The 24163-nt window shown below is 40.0% G+C and overlaps 1 protein-coding gene across 7 annotated transcripts; it reads left to right on the forward strand.

Moving 5' to 3' along the window:
* Positions 1-1317: 1317 nt before the first annotated feature.
* Positions 1318-23580, forward strand: LOC103767278 (arylsulfatase D). 7 transcript variants are annotated; one of them, XM_018071468.2, is made up of 12 exons: positions 1318-1418; positions 4308-4377; positions 4815-5008; positions 5336-5476; positions 6271-6392; positions 7278-7400; positions 9579-10002; positions 11533-11669; positions 13516-13650; positions 15868-16030; positions 17071-17192; positions 21738-23580. In XM_018071468.2, the coding sequence occupies exons 2-12, from the start codon at positions 4315-4317 to the stop codon at positions 22106-22108; spliced, it is 1995 nt and encodes a 664-aa protein (XP_017926957.2). In that variant the 5' UTR covers positions 1318-1418; positions 4308-4314; the 3' UTR covers positions 22109-23580. The 7 variants fall into 7 exon arrangements, with proteins under 7 accessions (XP_017926957.2, XP_017926962.2, XP_017926960.2 ...); XM_018071471.2 differs by having other exon boundaries at positions 1380-1445; positions 4311-4377; XM_018071469.2 differs by lacking the exon at positions 1318-1418 and adding an exon at positions 2565-2656.
* The last annotated feature ends 583 nt before the right edge of the window (positions 23581-24163 follow it).

Here is a 24163-nt window from a genome sequence, read left to right on the forward strand (position 1 = left end):
GAGATAAAAGTCGTCTCCTTTCTGCTTCAGTGTTACTTCTTTACCTTTTTTTTTGTTGCTAGAAAAAATCTTTGTTTACAATTTAGTTCTGTTTCAACAACAATTAATCACAACTGTTATCTCTGTACTGGCTCACTAACACAGTGGTGAGGAATAGAATGCAAGATGTTTGCTTCCAGATAGTTTTGTTAGCAGGGAAAAATGAAAAGGTGTGGAATTTTGGGGGAGAGGAGGAGTGGTGGGATATCAGTTTGCATTTTTAAGTCATGCCAGCACCAACATGGGCACATCTTCAGTAGTGAACACATGCTGAGAATGATGCAAATGTCTAGAAAGACTGAAAAAAAAGTTTAGTCATAATTTGGACCAAAGCCAGGTGAAAATTAATGCTTATATTATTGACAGTGTTCAAAGATCCACCTTTCCCAAAGCATGATGTAATTTTTGATAAATATCATTTTTTCAAGAAAAATCTTTGCACCAGAAGCATCACAAACTGTTAAGCAGTCACAGCAAATAAGTATTATAGTCAAATAGATATGAGTAAAAGTAGCCCCATGTGACAACTTATACTACATTCAGTTATTTTTGTAAGTGCAAGGAGGTCAACAAATAAAAAATCTCCAGCCTGGGTTATCCCTGCCACAGGCTTATATGAATCTGATAGTTTAAGCTGCTTCAACTTTCCACCTCACTGGCTCCTACTGACTTCTCTAGAACACAGTCTTAAATTCAGCAGTCACTGTATTCAAGTAACTTGGAGAACAGAAATGTCAGCAAATAGAAGGAGCTCAACCATGTAGTTGCTAAAGACCTTTTAACTGTTAAATGTATTACAACAGAGTTAGGACATGAAAGAAGGGGGGTGAAGACTAGATGTTCAGTTTTGTGGTGTAGGGAAAGAAAACAAAATTTAGGTATGTCTACCTTTCTGGAAAATGCAACAAAAACAAAAAGACAACATGATAGAAGAAAAGAGGGAGGACAATCCTTTTATCCCGTCTCAAAGGCTGAAAAGGCTGTGTGGGAGAACCAAAACCCTTTATAGTATCTCTTGCTATTATTCATAGCATCTCTTTTAAAGCACTGAAATAGAGCAGTGAGAGACTTTATACAAATATGCACAAAATAAACTGGATAGGAAATCTAGAAAAGGCAGTATGCCAGTATTTCAAGAATAAGGACTTTGTACTCCGCCCGGAATTCATGTCAAATCTGCACAGCAGTTCCAGTTTGCTGACTGTTGCTGGCAGGGATCCCAGGTGGTGTTCATGCTGGAGGCGGGGGGAAGGGAGAGCAAGAGGAAAAGGAGCAAGTCCCAGCCCACTTTTGCCCACTCACTTCTTACAGGATCAGGACTGCTCGGCACACCAAGGAGCAAGAGGGATTTCGGAACAAAAAGAGTAACTGAGACAAGGGTTTGTTTGTTTTCCACATGTAAAAAGGTGTTGGCCTTTTTTATTAGTCCTGATGATCATTTATCGTGGCTTACTGGCTTACAGAGGGAATTACTATCTGACACATTCTTGGATTTCTCTAAGAAATTTCTGATTTCTAGCAGCTGCTGTTAGTTTTATGAATCTGTTGCTTTTTCATTTAACAGCTAAGGAAAACTAGAGCCCAGTACCGGCTTCATCACATGGTAGCACTGTCAGTAAGAGCTCTATTTTCAGAAGGAATCAGAACCTAACAGAGAAATGTGAATACACGTATTTAAATTGGGGGGGTTGTTTAATGTGTGGTACTTCTTCTACTCCTTCAGTAATAGCAATGCTCCTAAAATGGTTTGCAGTAAATCATTGCCACAGCCAATGGTATTAGATCAAAGTATCTTTTTAATACCACCAGTGCACCTCCCTGGTTCGAAGTTCACAGTTTTCCTGAGGGGCTGTACAAAGTCTCTGTCTAAATACTGACACGCGCGCTGTGACCAGCTGGCTATGGTGCAAGAACCTGGGGGAGAATGTGTACAGCAGCAGAGCTATTGTAGCCGCTTTGAAACCTTATCAACTCCCTGGAAACTCAAGGGATTTCTTAAATGTTCAGATCTGTCTGGTTCTTTTGCTCCACTACAACTCACAAGGGGTATGATGATCCTCCACTGCTTGCTATAGACTGAGAACATTTTCATTGCAATAGTTTTAGCTTAATCATGTACCACAAGCTCTTTAAATGCAATGCTGTCTAACAGTTGCTGGAAAGGCAGAGCTCTGCCACAATTGTTAAAGCATCTTAAAGATATCACCACTATAGATGATGACCAGAGCCATTGCTCATTCTTTATTCTCACATGTTAATGCCGTCATGCACTTGCCTGATCATCACCCCAGCTCTGTCCTGTAGGACCACAGTTCATCGGGGTTTCAGGGGAACTGCAGTCAGGCTGTGATAATGAAACACTACTACGCTGCCATCTCAAAAAGATTTGAGATCCTAGTAATTAGTCCTTTGCTTTTCAAAGCACAATATTGGGCTTCAGGCATCTGCATCCGCAGTACAGTCTTGCTTCAAACAGTCACTGCATAGGGTCAGAGAGGTCTTGCTGCTTCTCCATTAATCTCTGACTCAGCCACTGGGCAGGGAAGATGAACTGTCAGTAATGTCTTTCAAGATCTTGCCAACTGCAAAGGGAAACATCAGCGCTACAGAAAATTCTGTAACTGACAGCAATCAAGTTTGTTGGGTTTTTCTTGACTTTTTTTTCTGTTTGTTTCTGTGTTTGTTTGTTTTATTGTTGGGGGGGAGGGTTGTTGTTTACTTGGGTTTTTTTCTTTTGGTGGGTTTGTGGTTTTCTTTGTGGTTTTCTTTGGGGTTTTGGGGGGGTTTTTTTTGGGCTTTTTGTATTTTTTTGGTGGTGGTATTGGTTTTGGTTTTGGTTTTTTATTTCCCATATTGTCTCAGCCATAGCCAAACAAGCATCTAGATGTTACTTGGACAAATCATCAATGGACTCCAGGTTCTGACTCTTTTAATACTGTTCTCCTGGTCAAAATAACAATATCTGCAATTTTTTAATCTTATGGTTCATCCTTTGAAATGTACAGGGAGGATTATACTCTGGTCTGGCCAGTTTAGTATTCCTTAGACATTCAAGAACACTGTTATATACTAAAAGGGCAGAAAAAACATTCTCAGAAAATACTATATTTTCCTGCTGATTTTTGGAGGAAAAAAAACCCACAAGTCTTTCATTAGTCCAGATGAAACTTTTCAGTTCTCTGTGTTTAGAAGTGACTGTTTACAAATGGGTTTTGAGTTGTTATAGAAAGTAAATATTATAATTACTTTCAATCTGTTCCTTAATACAGCTGACGACACCTTTGTTCTTGTTCTGTTTTGAAATGGAAAGAAGGGTTGAAAAGCAGGGATTTTGCATGGATAGGATATTTCAGATTTTTCTATCCCTTTTCACAATGAGGGAATGAATAGCATATCTAATTTAGCACAATGTACACCACGAAGGAGAGCATGTACCAGTCCTCGGTGGAGCCAGTTTACCATGTACTTCTGCATGACTGTTTGCACAATTCCAGTGCAATGTTTTCTGAAGATCCCTTAGGCCATTCACATGGAAAAGGAGCGCATTTCCCAAGCCATTCTTTTTCCAAAGAGAAAAAGAGTGTGCTCTCTCTTTCAGCAAGCATAGAAAATCACTTCCACTCGTAAAGTTTGCCTTGTGAGACAAAAATAAATATTTAGAAACTGAATGATTATTTCCAGATTTTTAAAGGTTGAGTTCATAGAGTTGGCAGGTAGAAAACCCAGCAAATTAAATTTATAAATGGCATTAAGCTTTGGAGTTCTTTAAGGAAATAAAGATATTTATGTTTACAGATAGTTTTTAGTAACATTCAGAGATAAACACCTCTTTGAATGTACTAGATGGCATCTAAACATGAAAACATTACAGTCCCTTCTCTAAGAATTACACTGCAAATATTAGTTTCCAGTATGGCTTTTTATTTGATGTATTTTTTGTATTTTCTAATCTCACAGTAAAGGTTAGATTATTTTCCTTAAAGTTGATCTGAGGTTAAGTAGAAAGTGAGATACTAGTTTTACTTACCACTACCTCATTTGTAAAATGGTGAAAACCTTCCTTTTGGTGAACACCAACATTTCTGTGTGTGTATTGTGTAATAGGCACCTTTGGCACTTTTTTAAAGTCATTAATATTTAGCCTTCTTTCCAAATTCCCACAAGTCCTCCTGGAGTTATCAGCAGTTGGAAACAGGCCAGATCTTGAGGAACTGCGTGCAAGATCACTGGAACTGCTGGGCTCTGATTTTTTTTTGCTTTTTCACCAGAAGTCATATGACCAATTATGGACCTGTTTCATACAAGGGAAAACTACAAAGTTTATCAGGGAAAACAATGGTAAGAAAAACATTCACTGAGAGTCTTTCTTGGTTTTAGGTGTTGTTCTTAAGAAAATGTAAACAAATCTCTACTTTCTCCCTGCCACTCCTGCCACAACTCATTGAGGATCTAAGAGTAGCTAATACAGGTTTGGATTTATTGGTATTTCAAGACCTTTTACCCTACTTTTATAAAACACAGAGGTTTAGGAGTATGTATAATATGTAGTATAGGACTTACTGTACTTACTATGTATTAGTACTAGTACTTACTACGCATTTAACACATTGTAGTATCTATTAATGAACTCAGAAGATATGTTCTAGCATGTGGGTATCTGTAAGCTTCTGACTGCAAACACCTTGAGCAACTAAAACATGTATGGAGATATTCTTAGGGATATATCTTAGGAAGATAATCAAGTTTAAGCTTGTTGCTGCACCTAGATTTTGCAGATGGTCCCATGGCTTAAGGAGCACTTTTCAAACACTGTATGTAGGAATGGGTGCAGTAGATGCAATAGTCAAGCCATTGCCATAATGACCAGCATGACTTCACACCAGTTACCTTCATGCTCCTGTCCCACTCATTCCAGGAGCCTTAACAGGACCATCCCACACCCCTGTGCAAGGAGTGCCTCAGGACACTTGCAAGTATCTAACCACTCAATCTACTGGGAACATCCGCTGAGATCAGTGTATATGTCGATAAAGAAATGCAGACACAAAATTTCTGTGCGAATAAATAACAATAATAAATAAATCAATAATATAAAAATCATAATAATTTAAAAAATTACTGATGATAGAAAGATCAAGGACTTTTTTAAATATTCAGGAGCTCCATCTACTGGCAGTATTTAGTTGCTGTTTGACTATACCGAGTCCCCATAAAACTTTAAGAATAATAGTTTGAAGTCCGTTGTAAAGCTTAAAGCTGTTTTTTTGTAATATTACCTCTTTACTTTTACTTTCAGGAGCTATTTAAACATTTGGCTAATTTTATGCTTGTTTCCAAGAACCTGTGTATCAAGTCCTTCAAAACCTAATTTTTTGCTGATACTGGCTGATGATCTTGGTATTGGAGATGTGGGTTGCTACGGCAATGATACAATAAGGTATGAAATAACTTATCCCTTCCTGGTGAAGTTAAGCAAAAAAAGAACTGATGACAGTATTAAAAAATTCAGTATTAACTGATTAGATACACTTCTTTTCAACCTACGTACAAAATAGTTGTTCTACAGTAATTTCTACTCTAGTCAAAATTATACAGGCATGCTTGAAAAACTTTCTTGGACTTAAAACTTTGCAGTTATGCCTGTGCAGTGTACTTGTCAGGCATGTGTATAATGTACAAATTTCCACAACTCCAGGGAGATGAAGAACTGAGATTAGAATTTAATATCAGTTAACAACTTTAGTAGGCATTTTAGGACAACTTAGACTAGGCATTTTAGGCATTTAGACAGCTTAGACTATGTGATATATTTATCCCTAGTGCAGTTATCAATCTGCATGTAGATTGATTGAGAGAATGATTGTAGAGATATCCTATCTTTGCTCTAGCCTGTTATAGTCTTGGATATTGTGTTTTCCTGTATCTATTAACAGACTCTTTTTCCCTATGCTGTATGAGATTTTGATATGAGACAGACCTGAAATACCTTCTCTTCCTCCCCCTCCCCCTTTTTTTAGTTATTAATAAAACCATACGTATCCATGGAAAATTAATTTCTAAGGAGACAAGGTGTCTCAAAAATATATATAACACAGAGCTTTTCTAGTTGAGTTGTAGGTAAACAGATTTTTGTAAATTTGATGGTGATGTTCTCCACAAAACTAAGAGGAGTGGGATACCATGAACTTCTGTGTAATATGCTTTTATCAGAGATGGGATTTTTCTCTTTAGGACTCCTAACATTGATGGCTTGGCAAAGGAAGGAGTGAGACTTAATCAGCACATTGCTGCAGCTGCTGTCTGTACTCCAAGCAGAGCTGCTTTCCTGACTGGCAGATACCCCATCAGATCAGGTTGGACCACTCTCTAATGGTTTGATGTAGTTAATCTAGTCAGTATTGATATTAAAAATCCCCTTAAACAAACAATTTTTAAAGACTAGTTAATCTTGGGATTTGGAGTTTCAGTGAGATGGGAAAAAATAGAGATGAGTAATGATTGATTTCTGTGGGAAAATGCCCACATAAAGCACATTTAATGTGGCTAAATGGATGAAAATCTAAACAGCACAAAGCACCTACAGACAGAAAAATGAAGAAGAAAATTATGCAAATGCTGCCTGTTTAGTGGTATTAAGATTATATTAAATGTAATATTTTTAATATCCTGGCAATTTTTTTCACAGTGAAATGCGTCATACTGTGGAATAGTTCTCAGTTATAATGTTTTAAAACCAATTTACTTCAGCCATGTAAATTTATGACAGAAAACTTCAGCCACCACATATGGCAGTAGTAATCAGTGCAGCACCTCTGATGTGATTCTGATTTGCTTAAGAAGAAAGGTAATCATGAACTGTGCACTTCAGAAGTGTGTCCCCCTGACTCTGTAAACCTTTTGTTCTATAAAAAACTTATTTTCTTTTTTTTTAACATTATATTTTGATAGAACTTCGATTGTAAGATGTTGCCTAATGTCCAAACATAGCTGTCTTCCTGCCACTTGTAGACACCCCAGCATAGCTGAGGCATCTGCATTGGAGTAGCATATAATGACATGGGACTTGGAAGAGACATAATTCTGGAGGCTGATCAGAATATCCCACATCATACTAAGTGGCTTATAAAAAGGCACTAGGCTTAGACAACTGAGTCCCATTCATTAGAAAGCACATTCTGAGCAGACTGAAAATCTGAAATCTGGCTTGTTTTGTTTTAAAGACTGTTATTCCTCTGTAGGCATGGCCTCCAGCACTCAACAGCGGGTCCTCTTTTGGAACGGGTGTTCTGGGGGGCTTCCACCAAATGAAACTACTTTTGCCAGAATACTGCAGCAGCAAGGTTATTCTACAGCACTTGTAGGTATGAGACAGAGCAACTTGTCACCTTTTAATTGCTTATTATTCAAATTAGGCTGATTCTGTACATACATTTCTTTTTTGCAAAATGTCTAGGATCAGTTAAACTAGATTTTCTTGTATGCACAACTTTCAAAATCAGCAGGGTTTTTAGAATGCTATCCACAAGTCCCAATGTCAGTAAAGCATATCTGATAGATCCAAAATGAGAATATATGGAATATATAAATTCACACTGCAAATGGAAGTAAATTCAAAGGAAAGAATCTTGTTTGCCCAGTCCAGATTGCTTTAGGATGAAACAACAGAGATTCTTACTGATCTATTAGAGAAGAAAAATATTGTCTGCTGGTTGGTACTGAGACACCAGTAGTCTTAATTGTATCAACTTCAGCACAGTAGTCTTAATTTTATTGACTTCAGCAAGGTTTTTGACACTGTCTCTCACAACATCCTCATAGGCAAACTCAGCATGGACTGGATGAGTGGACAGTGAGATGGATTGAGAACTGGCTGAACAGTAGATCCTGGAGGGTTGTAATCAGTGTCACAGGGTGTAGTTAGAAGCCTGTCACTAGTGGTGTCCCCAAGGGTCAATACTGGGCCCAGTATTGTTTGACTTATCCATCAGTAATGAAGATAATTAGGGGACTGAAGCATTTGTCTTATGAGGAAAGGCTGAGGTAGCTGGGCCTGTTCAGCCTTGAGAAGAGACAACTGAGAGAGGACCTCATCAATATGTAGAAGTATCTGAAGGGACGGTGTCAAGAGGAAGGATCCAGGCTCTACTCAGTGCTGCCAAGCAGTAAGACAAGAGGCAATGGGCAGAAACAGGTGCACAGGAAGTTCCACTTGAAAATAAGAAGAACTTCTTTACTGTGAGGGTGACTGTGCACTGGAAGAGATTTCCCAGAGAGGCTGTGGACCTACCCTCACTGGAGATATTTAAGAACTGTCTGGACGTAATCCTGCGCGATGTGCCAGGACAACCCTCCTTGAGCAGGGAGGTCGGACCAGATGACCCACTGTGGTCCCTTTCAACCTTACCCATTCTGTGATACCTGGTGGCAAGATTTTCTGTTATTTAAGCATCCTGCTTATTATCACAGTTAGGATGCTGAAAGTCCCTTTATTTCTGCAAAAGGAAACCCTTACAAAAAAAGCCCAAAGAATCCCATTTACTTCAGTGGGCCGGGGCTCAAAATACAAGTCTGAAAAAAGAAAATCTTGTTAACTCTTTGCTAATTTTGACTGAAGAGCAATTAAAGGCTGTGTGTTTCAAGCATCTCTCCTTTTTAAACTCCTTTTGATGTAGTCAAAGGTGTGTTGTGCTTAGTTGTAATTACTGTGCTTTTCACACCTCTGCTAAGCTCTGCACACTGAGGTGTCATTTAGTTCCTAAATTGAAGCAAGTCTCGGTGATGTACTGACTTCACACCCTGCTCACTGCAGTCTGATGTAGCTTATACTGTAAACTATATTCATGTACACAAGTGCAGGAGTGGTCAGCAGTTCTCAGAAGTAATTTGTCTAGGTAATAGCTCCTAAGCCCATGGTTATAGACTGTCTGTCCTTCAATGTCAGGATAATTACACTGCTCTGTAATATGACTTAATTAAGGTTCATTATCACTGTATTACATATTCTGATATATCCAATTGTACTGGATAATTGGAATGGCCCATTTCTGCTACTCATTTTAGGATGAGTATGGCCACACAGAGCCAATACATACGTCTTCTTCCTGAAATTTGTTCCAAGATTATGAAGGTCAGATAGAAATTGTGTGTAAAATATTTCATATTTTTGCACTTAGCTGTTTCTTTTGACACAAGGATGTCTTCAGTTTCTCCCCACCATGTTACCTGTTAATGCACGGCTACTCCATCATGTGAAAAATAAGAAGCACCAACTATTGAAACCTTATTTGTTCTTATTCAAGGATGTGTCTAAGCTGGGCCATTGCCCTACATGGAATTTAAACTGATAGGCGAGGAGAAGCAGCTGTTCTAGACAGATAAAGTGCCAATGCATTGTCACTCCTTGAATCTATTCCCATTCCACACCAGCTCCTCCCTCAGCTGCACCTTAACTGAGGGTTACAGCCAACCCCTTAGAAATACAGGCTGGTACACCCAGGAGTCATGATGTTGGATTTCAGATCTTTATTTTATATTTTCAGGGAAGTGGCATATGGGTGTGAACTGCAAAACCCGCCGTGATCACTGCCACCATCCTTTAAATCATGGCTTTGACTATTTTTATGGCATGCCTTTTACCCTTTTGAATGAGTGTCAAGGCACAGACGACCCTGAACTGGCCAAGTCTTTGCAAGATACGTATTGGCTTTACACACAGACGATCACCCTTGCAGTATTTACTCTTGTGATTGGAAAACTTGCCAATTTTTTCCCAGTAAAATGGAAAATAATCATCTGTCTGGCCATCTGTGGTCTCCTTCACTTCCTCTCCTGGTTCTCCAGCTATGGTTTCACCAAGTACTGGAACTGTATCCTGATGAGAAACCATGATATCACTGAGCAACCTATGAACCTAAACAGAACTGCTTCTAATATGCTGAAAGAGGCAGTTACATTCATTAAAAGGTAATCCACAAAAATTGTATCACATTTTAAGGGGTTTTAACAATAATATCATTATTGTGTCATATAACACTAGGTTGGGTAGCTGGCATGCTGAACTCTCTGTCCTAATGCTGGCCAGTAATTTGTTAATTTCTGGCATTTTCCTACCTGTCAGCATCCAGCTGCTGTCTTTTGTCTTATACATCTGCCCTGGTTCTGGTCAGGACAGGGTTAATTTTTGCAGCACCCAGGAGGGGGCTGCAAAAGGATACAGAGTTTATTCTATACCACCTCACATCATTGCGGTATGGGGAGACGGTGTCTCTCCCGGTCAAGTAAGCATGGCAGAGGGATAACGGGTAACTCCAGTTCTGAGCATTTTGCATGTGAATCACTCGTTTGTCTCTCTTCTACACTTTTGTTACTAATATTGTTGCTGTTACTGTTCATTTTGTTATCTCATTGCTGTTTCCGGTAAACTGTTCTTGTCTCAGCCTGTGACCTTTACCTTTTGTGCCTCCAATTCTCCTCTCCAGCCTGCTGCAGGGGGGAGAGAGAAAGGGGGGAAAGCAGGCAAGCAGCAGCGTAGTTTGGAGAGTCTCAGTGGGAGCACTAAACTGGAAAGCACCATTCCTAAACCATGACAACATCGCTGGTCAGTTCCTTGGGAAAGGGAAGATGATTATTCCGGTGTTTATATTTTGTTCAGCTGATACAAAGGGGTCCTGGCCAAGGACTGTGCCTTCTGTCAGTAGGAACAGAAAAATGGTCTTAGACTGGTAAATGGACTGTTATAGAAAGTGTCATATGAAGTTAATATTTTACAAGTAGAAGAGTGATAGTGAGTTTTGTTTAGTTTCGTGTTTGGGTTTTTTTTCTGACAAGTGTCCTTCATTTCTACCAGTAACCTCAATTGGAATTGAACAAACCACTAAGTCTTTAAATTATTCATGTGTTAAGTCTGGGAACATCCTTGAAAAAGACCTCTTTCTGTCAGGGTTTTGGGGTTGTGTGTTTGTTTTCTCAAGGGAATTGGAGGTAAAATATATTCCTTCTGTAAAACTTTGAGTATAGGTAATCTTAGGTTCCTAGGATATCCTACCTGGCCTGATGTTTAAGGGATCATGGTTTCACTGTGGGTACAGTGTCATATCTGCCTCTTCCATGAGGATTCTTCAAATGTTCAGTGACATACATCCATGTTTAAGTTTAGGCAAGCAAGTCCTATTCTCTTCGCCTCTGAGATTGTGTCAGTCTTTTGGCTACAACTTTTCCTAGTTGCTTATTTAATGTTCTAGCATATCTAATTTGGAACATGAAAAAGAAAGGGCTCATTACTGTTTTGATCTGGATACAGAACAAACGTCTTTCAGAATGTGTTAAACCCCTCTGTCTCCCAAAACCCCAAAAGCGAAAAGATGTCAAAATAAAAAAAAATTTGTTTAGATCACAATAATAATATTTATTGAGATAATAAGTACAATACCACTGTTATATTTTGCTTTGAGTGACAGTTTGAAGAGAAATGACCCTTGTTTTCTTTTATTTCAGAAACAAGCATAGACCATTTCTTCTCTTCGTTTCCCTTTTACATGTTCACACCCCTCTCACTACTACAGAGAAGTTTCAAGGAAGAAGCAGGCATGGCCTATATGGAGATAATGTAGAGGAGATGGATTGGATGGTGGGTAAGTGTTGGTCTTGAAGAAAATTCTTCATTTATTTGAATGTGGAAAAGAACTTAAAGGAGTGATCGCCAGACTCCCTTTTTGCACATGTAAAAATCATGCCTCAGATACACAGTTGGTTTCAAAGATTGCCATACCATAACCACACTTCTTTTTTTTCTTTCTTAAGATGAAAGCTTAAACTTTCTTTGTAAGGATTTGTTCTTTATCTTTTTTAATTGACACACTCCTGTGCTGAAGTGTTAAATGCAGACATATAATCAAATATGTCCTTGATCATGCTGTTAATCAAAATTATGACATTTCTGCATCTCTGTCTGGTCTTAGAAGATGTAAGTGGTGCTGATGCTAAATATTACATTATGCTTTTTCCTCGTGCAGTTCACCTTTTGCTGCTGCTTCTATAGCTATGGAAGCTGTTCTTGGCAAATATACTTGATGCAGAAGGTGATGAGGACAACCAATCTAAGATAAATCACATTCTGTATAAACATTTGATGTTATCAGTACAAAACCATTCCTTATTAAATTAGGTTTGAATTACAGTCCACAAGGTTTTTATCACTGCTATCAGGAGATGATTTTGGTTGATAGTATGTAGCCTGGTCTCAGAGTCCCTGCTCAGTTCCTGGTGAGACACGGCAGTTTACTATGGCTACTAATCAAGGCAGCACTATTATTTAAGCTTTTCAAGATGTTTGAGGCTACCTACTCAGCATATTCCTCGACTCAGAGAATTTACAGAATAAAGCTGACTGAGTATTCTGAGTAGTTTGAATAAAAGGGTCAATCATTTAAATGATTTTCCAGTTGGTGGTAATTTTTATTTTCCTGGTTTTACAGACACTACAAACAAATTTTATAAACATTCATCTGCTTTTTGTTGGGATATTATTATTTCATAGAATTATAGAATATTCTGAGTTGGAAGGGACCCATCAGGATCACCAACTTCAACTCCTGGCCCTGCATAGGACACCCCAAGAATCACACTGCATGCCTGAGAGCATTGTCCAAATAGTTTTTGAACTCAGACAGGCTTGGTGCTATAACCAGGCCCTTGGGGAGTTCCAGCGCCCAACAACCCTCTGGTTGAAAAACGTTTTCCTGATGTCTAACCTAAACCTCCCCTGACTCTGCTTCATGCCGTTTCCTCGAGTTCTGTCACTGGTCACAAGAGTGAACAGGTTGGTACTTGCCCCTCCACCTTCCTCTTGTAAGAACGTTGAAGACTGCAATTAGGTCTCCCCTCAGTTTCCTCTTCTCCAGGCTGAACAGACCAAGTGACCTCAGCTGCTCTTCACACGGCTTCATTATCTTCACTGCCCTTCTTTGGACACTCTCTGATAGTTTAATATCTTTCTTATACTGTGGTGCCCAAAACTGCACACAATATTCAAGGTGAGGCCACACCAGTGCAGAGCAGAGCGGGACAATCCCCTCCCTCGACCAGCTGGTGATGCTTTGCCTGATGCCCCCTCAGACATGGTTGGCCCTCCTGGCTGCCAGGGCACTGCTGACTCTCATTCACCTTGCGACTGACCAGGACCTCCAGGTCTCTTTCTGCAGCACTTTGCTCCAGCTTCTCATTCCCTAGTCTATACACACAACCAGGGTTGCCCCATCCCAGGTGCAGAATCTGGCACTTTCCACTGTTAAACTTCATACTACTGGTGATTGCCCATCTCTCTTATTTATTGAGGTCTCTTTGCATTGAATGTGGTAGATAATAACAGAACTCATTCAGGTAAACGGAAAGACTCAGTCTTCACTGAATTTTGAGTCAAGACCTAGAAAATCTGAGTGCATCTCCTGATGTAATTATGATGCTATGCTTTGTTTATAGGAAGGCTTCTGAATGTTATTGACAAAGAAAGTTTGAAGAATACCACATTAATTTATTTTGCATCTGATCATGGAGGATCCTTAGAGGCTCACAGAAGAAATTCTCAGTTGGGTGGATGGAATGGGATCTATAAAGGTAAAATTTTGGTAGTGTGTACATGCATAAGACTTCCTCTTAAAAAGAAAATGATAGATTAAAATACATTCAGACAGATTAAATTTAATAAACTATATGCTGGTATTACAATCTTGGATTATAGATCTGAAATGAAGATCTATGATACCTCTTGCATGTGCCCCCTCCAGAATGTTAAGCCTTGAAAAGCTACTGTGACAGCTTGCACAGATTGGCACTTACTGTATAATGAAGTCTGAAAGCTGAACCCCTCACTTATTTCCCTATGGAAGAAGAGTTGTGTGCACCTTGACCTTGCTAAGCATGACAGTGCACACTGTCTAGTAGCAAGTTACTTGATGGGCCACACAAGCAATGTTTGATACAGCTGGGATCCATCTAGGAACAGTCCTAAATGCAAAATGAGCCTTTATTTCTTGATATGAAGTTTCCATACCAGTAACAGTTGCAAAAAGGCCAACAGACACATTTGAATAGTTTAGAATCTAATCTAATGAATTCACTTCTACCAGCTGAACACAAGTACATTAGTAACAGGAGAGGCCAGACAGGAAAGGTAAATGTCATTAGAGATTTCAGTATGAGAGGACAGTGATGAAATCATGCCTGCTTAGAGAGAAGGCAAAAGAAGATACAATATCAGTTTAGATATCAATAACAGAAAAGCATTCCCATTTATATCCACACATGGCAGAACAGGGGACATCCCACTGAAACTAACTAGTAAGATTAAAAAATACAGTTTAATTAATAAATATCTGTAAAACTCACTGCTGCTATTTGAAACAGCATATTGAAAACAAGAAGACAAATAAGCCATACATCCAAATAATGAGAAGAGCTTCTGCTGATTAACAAAGCATGAGATACCACTATTTTACATAGCACAAAGATTATCGCAGAAGCACTTGGACTTGCCGTGTTTGTTTTCCATCATGACACCTTGTCAGCCTTTAAATCCAAGCTCTGGGAAGCTTGCCTCTCAGTTGTAACTATTAGCACACCTCCTTTGTAGCAAGATACAGTATTACTTAGCAAAGCCTGGGGCTAATGTAAGCTACCACTCAGCTGCTGATTTATTAGCTGAGCTAATCAGCTGCCTTCAAGCTTTGTTCACCAGTTTTCCTACAACACTTTCCAGCCACAGTTTGTCATTTCTGCCTTTGATAGGAGGAATAACAGAGAAAAGGTCATATAGGTACCTGAGCTCAATCCTTTTGCAATTTTTGTTTTCTAACTGGATCCTTCACTTGGAGTTCTGACTTTGAACCACACTGTTTCATTAATATTCCCATCCTTGACATCTGTAACTTATATCTGTAATTAGTTAATGGTTCTCACTTTGAAATACTATTCAATGAATTTTTTGACTTGTAAGAGAGACTGCATGGAGAAAAGAATTTAGAAGACCAGAGGAATGCAAGAGAAACCAAGTTAAGAAAAACTCTTTGTATTACCTCAAGACAATTTCAACAGAAATGCAGGTGGAAAGTCTTTGTCACTGCACCATATTCAGAGCACTCCCCTATTTAATGCATGGGTTCTACACTCTTCCATTTGGGACCACCTCAGAGCCTCCCTGGGACTGTATTCTCCTGCAGGGCAATCAAATATTATCCTAATTCCCGTTGCTGCCCTCTAGAACTGCAATTAATTTTGTAATGTTCCTGCTGTCTTTGACAATCAAGCTTGCCCCGTCTGATTTCCCTTCCTCAGGCACCAAGTGGGGCTGCAACCCCTATTCCATCGACAAGTCAGATTTTGCTCTTAATTATTTAATTAATTCATTAATTCATTCGTTTTATTAACTGATTTTTATTAACAGATTTTTTTCTTGGGCATGTTTTTAGGGAATGTGGAGAGTATTCTCAGATACTTAAATTGAAATGACCTTCAACTTAAGCTCTGGGTCAGAATGACTTCTCAGGCATCAGAGGGTGGAATTGTTCCTCTTCTGCCAAAAATGCTGCTTAGTAGTGGGTTATTATATGTACCACCCAAGAAAGCAGTGTAAAATAAAGATGTTAATAAGACTTATTTTTGAAGAAGAGAATTTCCAATGTAGTCACTACTGTTCTAGAGGATTTAGTGTGTTTTCATTAAAGTTACGTGAATATTCTAAAAATTTTAAAACCTTTTATTATACATGCACAATGAACATCTAGTATCTCTTATTCTTTTATCTTTTTGTTAAACTTTCCTCCTCTTCTTTAACAGGTGGAAAAGGAATGGGAGGATGGGAAGGAGGAATCCGTGTTCCAGGAATATTTAAGTGGTCAGGAGTGTTGCCTGCAGGGACAGTTATTGATGAACCTACAAGCCTTATGGACATTTTTCCTACAGTAGTTCATTTAGCTGGAGGGGCAGTGCCTCAGGACAGGTACAGAGGTGGCTTCATGAACCATATTTGCTTCTCTTTCTTGATTTAGATAGAAACTGCCTAAGTCATGCATCCTGACAGCCACAGGTTAAATTCTGATTGTTTCTAAACCAGGCAATTCTCTAACTTACGTTCTGCATAGCCTTCCCTGTCTTGTCTGCTTGTATGGAAAAGGCAAAGGAAAAACCAGTATCTTTCATCAAAGGTCATTTAGCTATCTCAGTCCTCTAATCACCAAAAGGTAATTTGGTTGATTTGGGACACTAGGATGACTGTTAAAAAAAAACAAAAACAACAACAAAAAAAAACCAACAACAAAAAACCAAAACAAAACCCACATCCAAAGCCACCCTTTTTAATTTTACTTTTTTTAAATCAAAAATCCGCAGATTTTCACGAAGGTGGTTGGTCCTGTTAGAGTACAAGGACAGGAAGCCTAGGAAGCCTGATTATTCACAAGTAGGGAAGGTGGAGCAAATGGCACATGACCGGCATTTTTCTGCCGGTACCAAAGTAGCTTCCTCAATAGTAAACAGCTTCTAGCATCTGTGTTAGCCTCCTCTAAAGAACAGAAGAAAGCGTAGGTGGCTAAGTCATTTCAGCAAAAAGCAAAAAAAGTACTGGTAGCGTGTAAATTAACCAACTCTTAGTCAACTCAGTAGGTGTCTTTTTTTTTGTTTGTTTTTCTACAAAGCCTGAACCTCACAGAGCTGTCAATTATTTCAGTGACTTCCATTTCAGGTAGCAAAATTAACCTGTGCTTATCACCTACTTCCAGGAAAATTACAGCAGTGGTGACTTATCTCCGCAGGCAGGACGTGTAAACTAGCTGTATTTGCAAAAACTGCTAGTAAGTGCTAATTCCTGATCTCCACCCATTCACACAATTAAAAATCTCAGGGCTCATTAGCTAAAAAGTACCTTCGCTGAGAGATGACGCTTGAAATTCTAATGCTGCATACATAGAGCGAGTTGTGCTCGTGCTCCAGCTGCAGACTGAAATCCTTAAGCAGTCTGGTGACTCCGGTTCTCTCCCTCAGGGTAATCGATGGGCGCACTTTGCTGCCTCTGCTGCGTGGGACAGTTCGACACTCCGGGCACGAGTTCATGTTTCACTACTGCGGTGTGTTTCTGCACGCAGTGCGGTGGCACCAGAAGGACAGTGAGTATCAACATCCCCCTCCAGCAAATCACAGACCACGTAATGATCTCTAGCTCCCAAGAGAGTGTCATGTAAAAATATGCATACATATATCTGGAGTAAGTTTATTGTCTCAAATTCTCAGTTCTTCTGCAAAGTGCAGAATGGCCTCATTGTTAGCTGTCCTGCCTTGCCTGAGATGAAGGGGTTTGCTTCCTGGGAAGCATAGCTTCAAGAATCCCCATTTCGTTGCAGTGTTTGTATCACTTTGGACGCATAAGCATGCAGGATCAACTTTAGTGTAGGATTGAAGCAAAAGGAACCGTGCATTCAAGGTCTTTATCCCAAGCAGTATTTGGTTTCTTTTTATTAGTCCTATCTTATTTGTTTCATGTTTTTCAGCTGTGGCATTAGACAAGCTGACTGCAGCTGTAATGCTTTACTGAACTTTCAACAAGAACCCAACGCTGGAACCAGACGATCTTTAATGTCCCTTCCAACCCAAACGTTTCTGTGGTTCTATGATTAGCTGAGCCAAGCCCATAACCTAGCACTTTAGGCCATCAGTTTTGGTCAGGGGTTATCCCCCCGCCCGGCCCCGCGGGCTCCGGGCAGCAGCGGGGGGGGCCGGGCCGGGCGGGGCGGGCGGGCGGGGAACAAAGGCGCCGCCAGGGGGCAGCGCGGCACCGGCGGCCGCCACAGCCGGCCTGCCGGGCGGCGGAGAGGCCTGTGGCGAGGAGGGTTTGAACAGCAAAACGAAACAAAATAAATTAAAACCTAACCTCCCGGCCCTTCAGCGCAGCCAGCTGCTTCGTGTTTCGTTTTCGCATCTCGAGGTGCCCCGTATTAAAGGCCACCTACAGCTGTGGGAGAGCAGAGGGAGCGCCGTCAGCCCCCCAGTGCAGTGGCTTCGTTCCCAAAGCACTGTAGCTGCTCATGACCTGGAGCACGCACCCTGGGATCCTGGCCGGAGGTGTGAGCAGACGGGGGCATTTTTCTGCCCATGCCTGGCAGAAACCTCAGGGCTGCCGATTTGAACCTCCCTCCCCATGCACCCAGGACACAGCAGATACAGTGAGTTAAGAGACTGACTATGAGAGCACAGCTCTTAGAGCCGCCAGTGGAGATGCAAGAGATCAGTTCACCTGACAGACTGGTGGCAAGTTGGCCCCACGCCAAAACTACCAGTAGGTCCAGGCTTCATCACATCAGTCTCTTCTCCCAAGTAATGTTAGCGGACAAAGGGAAATGGCCTCAGGTTGCTCCAGGGGAGGTTTATACTGGATATTAGAAAAAATTTCTTCATGAAAAGGTTTGTTAAGCATTGGAGCAGGCCACCCAGGGAAGTGTTTTTGTCACCATCCCTGGAGGTATTTAAAAGACGTGTAGGTGTGGCACTTGTGGACATGGGTTAGTGTTGGACTTGGCAGTGCTGGACATGATCATCTTAAGGGTCTCTTCTAATCTAAACAATCCTATGATTCTACAATCTAACCCCAAGCACAGTCACCTGTTCACATTACCTAGAGCAGAACAGCAGTCAGAAACTCAAATCTCCTATGTCTCTAAATCAGTCACCATTCTTAGAGATCTCTGTTTCCTTTTAACACACATTTTTTTTCTGGAAACAAAGTTTCTGGGCAGAGAAAGCTGTGTCTGACCGCCGGACTCCTGGAGAAAACTCCTGCTAGATGAGTCATGCCCCATTTCCCTACTGAAAGGCTAAATACATATTCCACTCAAGCTATGCATTTGAAGAGCTGCTTTTCAAGTTGAAGGACTGCTATTCTCCTCACCCAGCTTTCATCACTAGTTCTTCTAAGCTATATAAGTTCTACATAAGTAGCTACGCATACTTATGCAGATGCAAGATGTATTTTGTGGCAGTTCATGTTCCTATGAAGCCACATGCACAGCTAGATTTCCTATGCATGCCTTTCTACAGTTTTTCCCATTGAACCTCAACTGCTTATGGCAAGGGTCCTAAAAACAATGCAATGTTCTGCATATGAAAGACTAGCTAATCAAATATGTGGCTCAGCTTTCAACCAAGGTATAAATTTTGATTCTTTGTTCCAACTGCCATTTCTTCTGACTGGGCTGACGGACTATTTAGAGAGTTTCAGCTCATCTGTAAGTAAATCACACTAATATTATGTATTTAGTGTCCATTTACATCTGTCTGTTGGTCAGCCTAGATATGAAGCCATTGTATTTTGATGTCACCCAGGCAGGATCCATCCTTTAAGCCCTTCACTGAAGCCAGAAGAATCCTTTGTTTATAAGTAAAAGAGTCCTTTCCTTTACCCCAGCACAATAAGTCTTATTAGTGACAGTACATTTCTTTCTGCTCATTAAACTGATTGATTGTTACCAGATGGGGTTGAGAGATGTTTGTACTGAAGCAGCAGGTTTCCTTTCCCTTGGACATATTAAATTAACATGTTGCCCTAAAATTCACATGCACCTTCTGATTCTATCAGAGCTACGTCAATAGAAAATTGCATACCCCGTTTGCCTCTTGGAGATGAGTGCAACTCCCACTGCTTTTATCAGCATTGATTTCTACCACCTTTTTTTTTTCTTTTATCCTTCTGTAACCCAATTGTCTGCTCAGCTCACCAACACAGGTTAATTACAATCGGCCTCTCTGTATCCTTCAAAGTGAACTAACAAGGACCTGGCTGTCTCTCACTCTGCATTTCCAGTAATTATTTGCAGCCATGAAAAGTGAATGTTAAAATTTAGCAGCATCAGACACTCTACACTCAGTACTCCAAATTTTCATACAGTATATAAGGAATTCAGCCCAATTATTTATGGAAAAGAATGACTAGTTAGTTTTTTTCTGAACATTGATCACATAAATTCCTATGTAGAGCTAGATAAGCCTCTCCATATCGTATTTACCTAATAAATGGTTATTTTGCCAATATCTCAACAGCACTCCAACTAAGCCAGATACTCAGAAAAAATACCTGTCCCAAAAAGTGCTTATTTAACTCCTTGTAGCAAGTATCTGTGCTACCTGACTGACAAACATAAGACCCAAATCCCATGCTCTGGGAACCCTGATATCCAAGAGGGCTCTGGGAACCCTGATATCCAAGAGGATGCTTGCATATTTGTCACGAGACAAACGTTCTTTTAGTTACAAGACAGGGATAAGCTGAAGGACATGGAGCTCATCCAGCCAGCAGCAAAGCACACACTCAAACAGACCTAAGGAGTATCTCTCTGTCCTTAGTAAGCCATCAGAAAGCGAGCCCAATCAACCTTCATCATCCTTTCTCTCACAATTTCAGAAATGGAGATATCTAACATTTAGAAATGTTACAGAATTATTATGCCAAAACATTTCAGAACCATTGAGATGTCATCCCTCCACAGAAGTGCAGAAGCATAGCTTAAACAGGATGTGGAAACCACAGGGTGAAAATAAATAGATATACAGCCAACTAGCCACTAGATCTTTTAAGCTAAAATATTACCTGACCCTTAATATCTGTTATTTGTTTCCCCTCACCTTTTCAGAAGTTTTAAAATTTTATTTATTAACAAAATAGTGTTCCAGTAGTAGTGACAAGATAGAGACCAAAGAATAAAGCTGCAGGCTTTAAAGAACATCTTTAAGAGAAGAAAGGAAGGAAATTTCAGCTAATTCCATTGAAGTAAAAAGAAAATTCCATGTAGGGACAATGCAGTTATCAGCTATTTGTGGTCACTGGATCAGAGAAGTGGCTCCAAGTGTTAAATGTTCCCTTTCTTCTTGTCTCCTTTTTTAAGACATAGTACCTAATTGCTGTCTTCTTGCCGGGCACAGAATTGCCTCTGAATTCAGTGTACTGTATTCTAAATGTGGGGTGAGGAATAGGGGAAAAAGGAGGAGGAAGTAAAGTGTGCTGATGAGCTGCATTCAGATTTAGTCCTAGCCATTTGCCATTTTTTCATTGCAAGTCACAGACCTGTGCTTATCCTGTGGCCAGTACAAGAGCCTGATGATGTGCAAACCCTAAAGCTGTGAACGACCTGCCTTCATCATGTTAACTTAAAAACTAGACTCCAGATTTTACTGTTTTCTTGGCCTGCAATTACCACCCTGTTTAAAAGTGTGCTGGAACATGAGCATGGAAATAAACTGTGATGAATTTCTGCCCAGGTGTACTTCTTCACTCAGATATACAGAGGCAGCAGAAGAACCACCTACAAGTACTTGCAGCCAGAAATTGGAGACTGCATTCTCCATTTTCCCTCCCCAAGAGGCTTGTAGATTTTTAAAGGGACACAAGAAAGTGTCAGACTCCCTCTATTTAAAATATTAGGGTAACCATTCATGTACTGTATAGGGCCCAGCATGTACCCAGAGCCAAGGTGTTCCCATAAGCCACAAAGAACATCTTAATCCTGACAGCTTCTACAAGACCCCTGCCCCATGTGTGACATAAGCTTGCCCTAGGAATGACGCAGCAGATCACTTAAACGTGAACCAAACTTTCACGACACATCCCCCACCCCTCCCAATTCCTAATGCCATTAAGATGTTCAAATGTGCTTCTTCCGTGACAGGTGGCACCGTGTGGAAAGCTCATTATGCTACTCCAGTATTCCAACCAGAAGCCTCTGGAGCCTGTTTCAGAAGAGGAATTTGCCCATGTTTTGGTGATGGTGTAACCCATCACGACCCTCCACTGCTGTTCAATCTCTCACAAGATCCGTCTGAGGCAAATCCTCTGTCAGCTGACACTGAGCCCTTGTTTGACACTGTGATGAGGAGAATAAGAAAAGCTGTGGAAGAGCATCGCAAGACACTGACTCCAGTCCCACAACAGCTATCCCCTTACAATAACATATGGAAACCATGGCTGCAGCCATGCTGTGGGACATTCCCATTCTGTTGGTGTCATGAAGAAAATAACAAAGCAGATAGCATAGTTTAATACCAAAATCAAAGTTAGCTTCTTTAAAGAAGTTGATAGTTTTCACATTTACATGACATTTACATTCATAGAGAAATTAGAGATATGAGTTAAATTATACTGGAATAACTTAAAGAGATATTATTGGTTTTTTTTCTTCAACCTTTTTCCATACCCACAGAAATTTAGTAAACCTGTAGTTTAAAAATTAGGAGTCACCTGTATAATCTACCCCTCAAGTGCATAATTCTCGATTAAATATCAAAAAACAAAAATTATTTTCTTAGTGATTTTCAATTCAAGCAAATGATGACTGATAAGAAAGTAAATTTTTCATTGCAGATGTTTGTATAGGAAATATGCTTATTAAGACAACAGTACTCAGCCCAAAAGGGTATCCCTATTCAGGGCTTATCTTTTAATGAAAAAAAACCTGTTGCACAAAAATGAAATTGTGATGACAATGAAAAAAAGAAATAAATAATGAAAAAAACCCACATTTTATTTGGAAACATGCCAAAATTTGTTTGCCTCTCCAAAATAAACACCTAATAATTTACAGCAATGTTTTGCCTCATCTGTACATTCATTTTTCTATCATGTAAGAATTCCCACGGAAAACCGAACTGACAAGTGTGTTATAAAAATTAGATAGCTGAAGTTAACATCTCAAGATCAGCAGCCAAGTACCTAGCTATGCTGAAATGTTAAACCACAATTCTTACCGAAATGCATTTTCTATGTAGTTAAGTCATCTCACTTGCAAGAACATTGAAAAGCACCACCCTTGAGAAGATAGGTCCCAAATTTCACAATCTGAGACCAATTTATAAACTGCATGTCCCACTTGAGTGACAGTGACTCTGATTTCATATGAGGGCCATGCAAAATGTGCTTTGTTTTGTGAGAAAGCACTTTGTTTTCAGTAGGAGGTGTTAAAAAAAAAAATTCACCTTACACACTAATCACTTCTGTGTGCAGGTCATCTTCTCCAATCCAAGCAAGTGTCAGCACTCTGTACAGTCATTAGGGAAATGGAGGGGATTAAAATATGTAATCCTCTCTTGCTGCCCTCAGGTTAAATAAATTCATCTCTCAATATGTAATCCTAACCATGCTCTTGCCAGGTTTTGTGTCAAATCCTATTTTTAAATGGAGGCTTCTGTATTTCTGCCTTCAGAAAAAGTAGATTGCAGGCAAGAAACTCAGATTCAAACTTTAAGCCTTTCTGAACACTGTATGTTCACTCGTACCACACAGCTAAAGGTCACCCAGATTTTAAAAGTAACAAAGGATGGTAAGAGCTGCAGAGCAGGTACTTCAGGTGACCTATTTCCTTAAAGCTAGCAGACTTGCAGAGCCACACCAGTGCAGCTCTATTCAGTACCAAGGTTGCCTGTGTGTCATTTTTTGCCTTTCAGAAACAACAAGAGATAGGAAGGCCTGCAGCAGGTCCCTCTCTCAGCTCTTGAGCTGCCACAGCAGATCCCAGCGCTTTCACCAGCCTCAGCAGGGAAGCAAATGTATGCCTGGACTGTGCACCTTTTGCAGTGTTTTCAGAGAACCTCCTGACTTACACCTCCAATGTGGCAGTGTGGTAAGTCACTGCTGTTTAGCTCTAAACATGGTTGTGTATGACCATGACATAACATCAAGTGCAAGTCTCCCAAAAGCTGACTGGGCATTTCTTCAGGTTATTTCCCATTTTGTCTTTCCTCTAAAAGGTCACCAAGAAAGTTATGTGGAAAACACTCCACATAAATCAAAGGGCACTTATGACAATGAACTGATTGGATGCATCAATGTTACACTTGACAGGGGTATCTAAAAATACATTTGTTCTCACTGCTTGATAGCATTTAAATCCACATCAACATTGCTAAGAACTCGTCAAAAGATTTGACATTTTTCTGCGGCTGACTTGAACCAAAACCAGAGCAGCTGCATTTCACTGGATTCATGCAGGGAGAAAAGAGCATAAAAGACCATGCATTTTAAAGCCAGTTTGGCTGATTCAGAGATGGAGGACAAATCTTACTGCTCAGTGGGGAACAAAACCAAATGCTGTTCTCTAGA

This window comes from Manacus vitellinus, unplaced genomic scaffold (genome assembly GCF_001715985.3).
Source record: "Manacus vitellinus isolate BGI_N305 unplaced genomic scaffold, ASM171598v3 scaffold_2_pilon, whole genome shotgun sequence".
Taxonomy (NCBI): domain Eukaryota; kingdom Metazoa; phylum Chordata; class Aves; order Passeriformes; family Pipridae; genus Manacus; species Manacus vitellinus.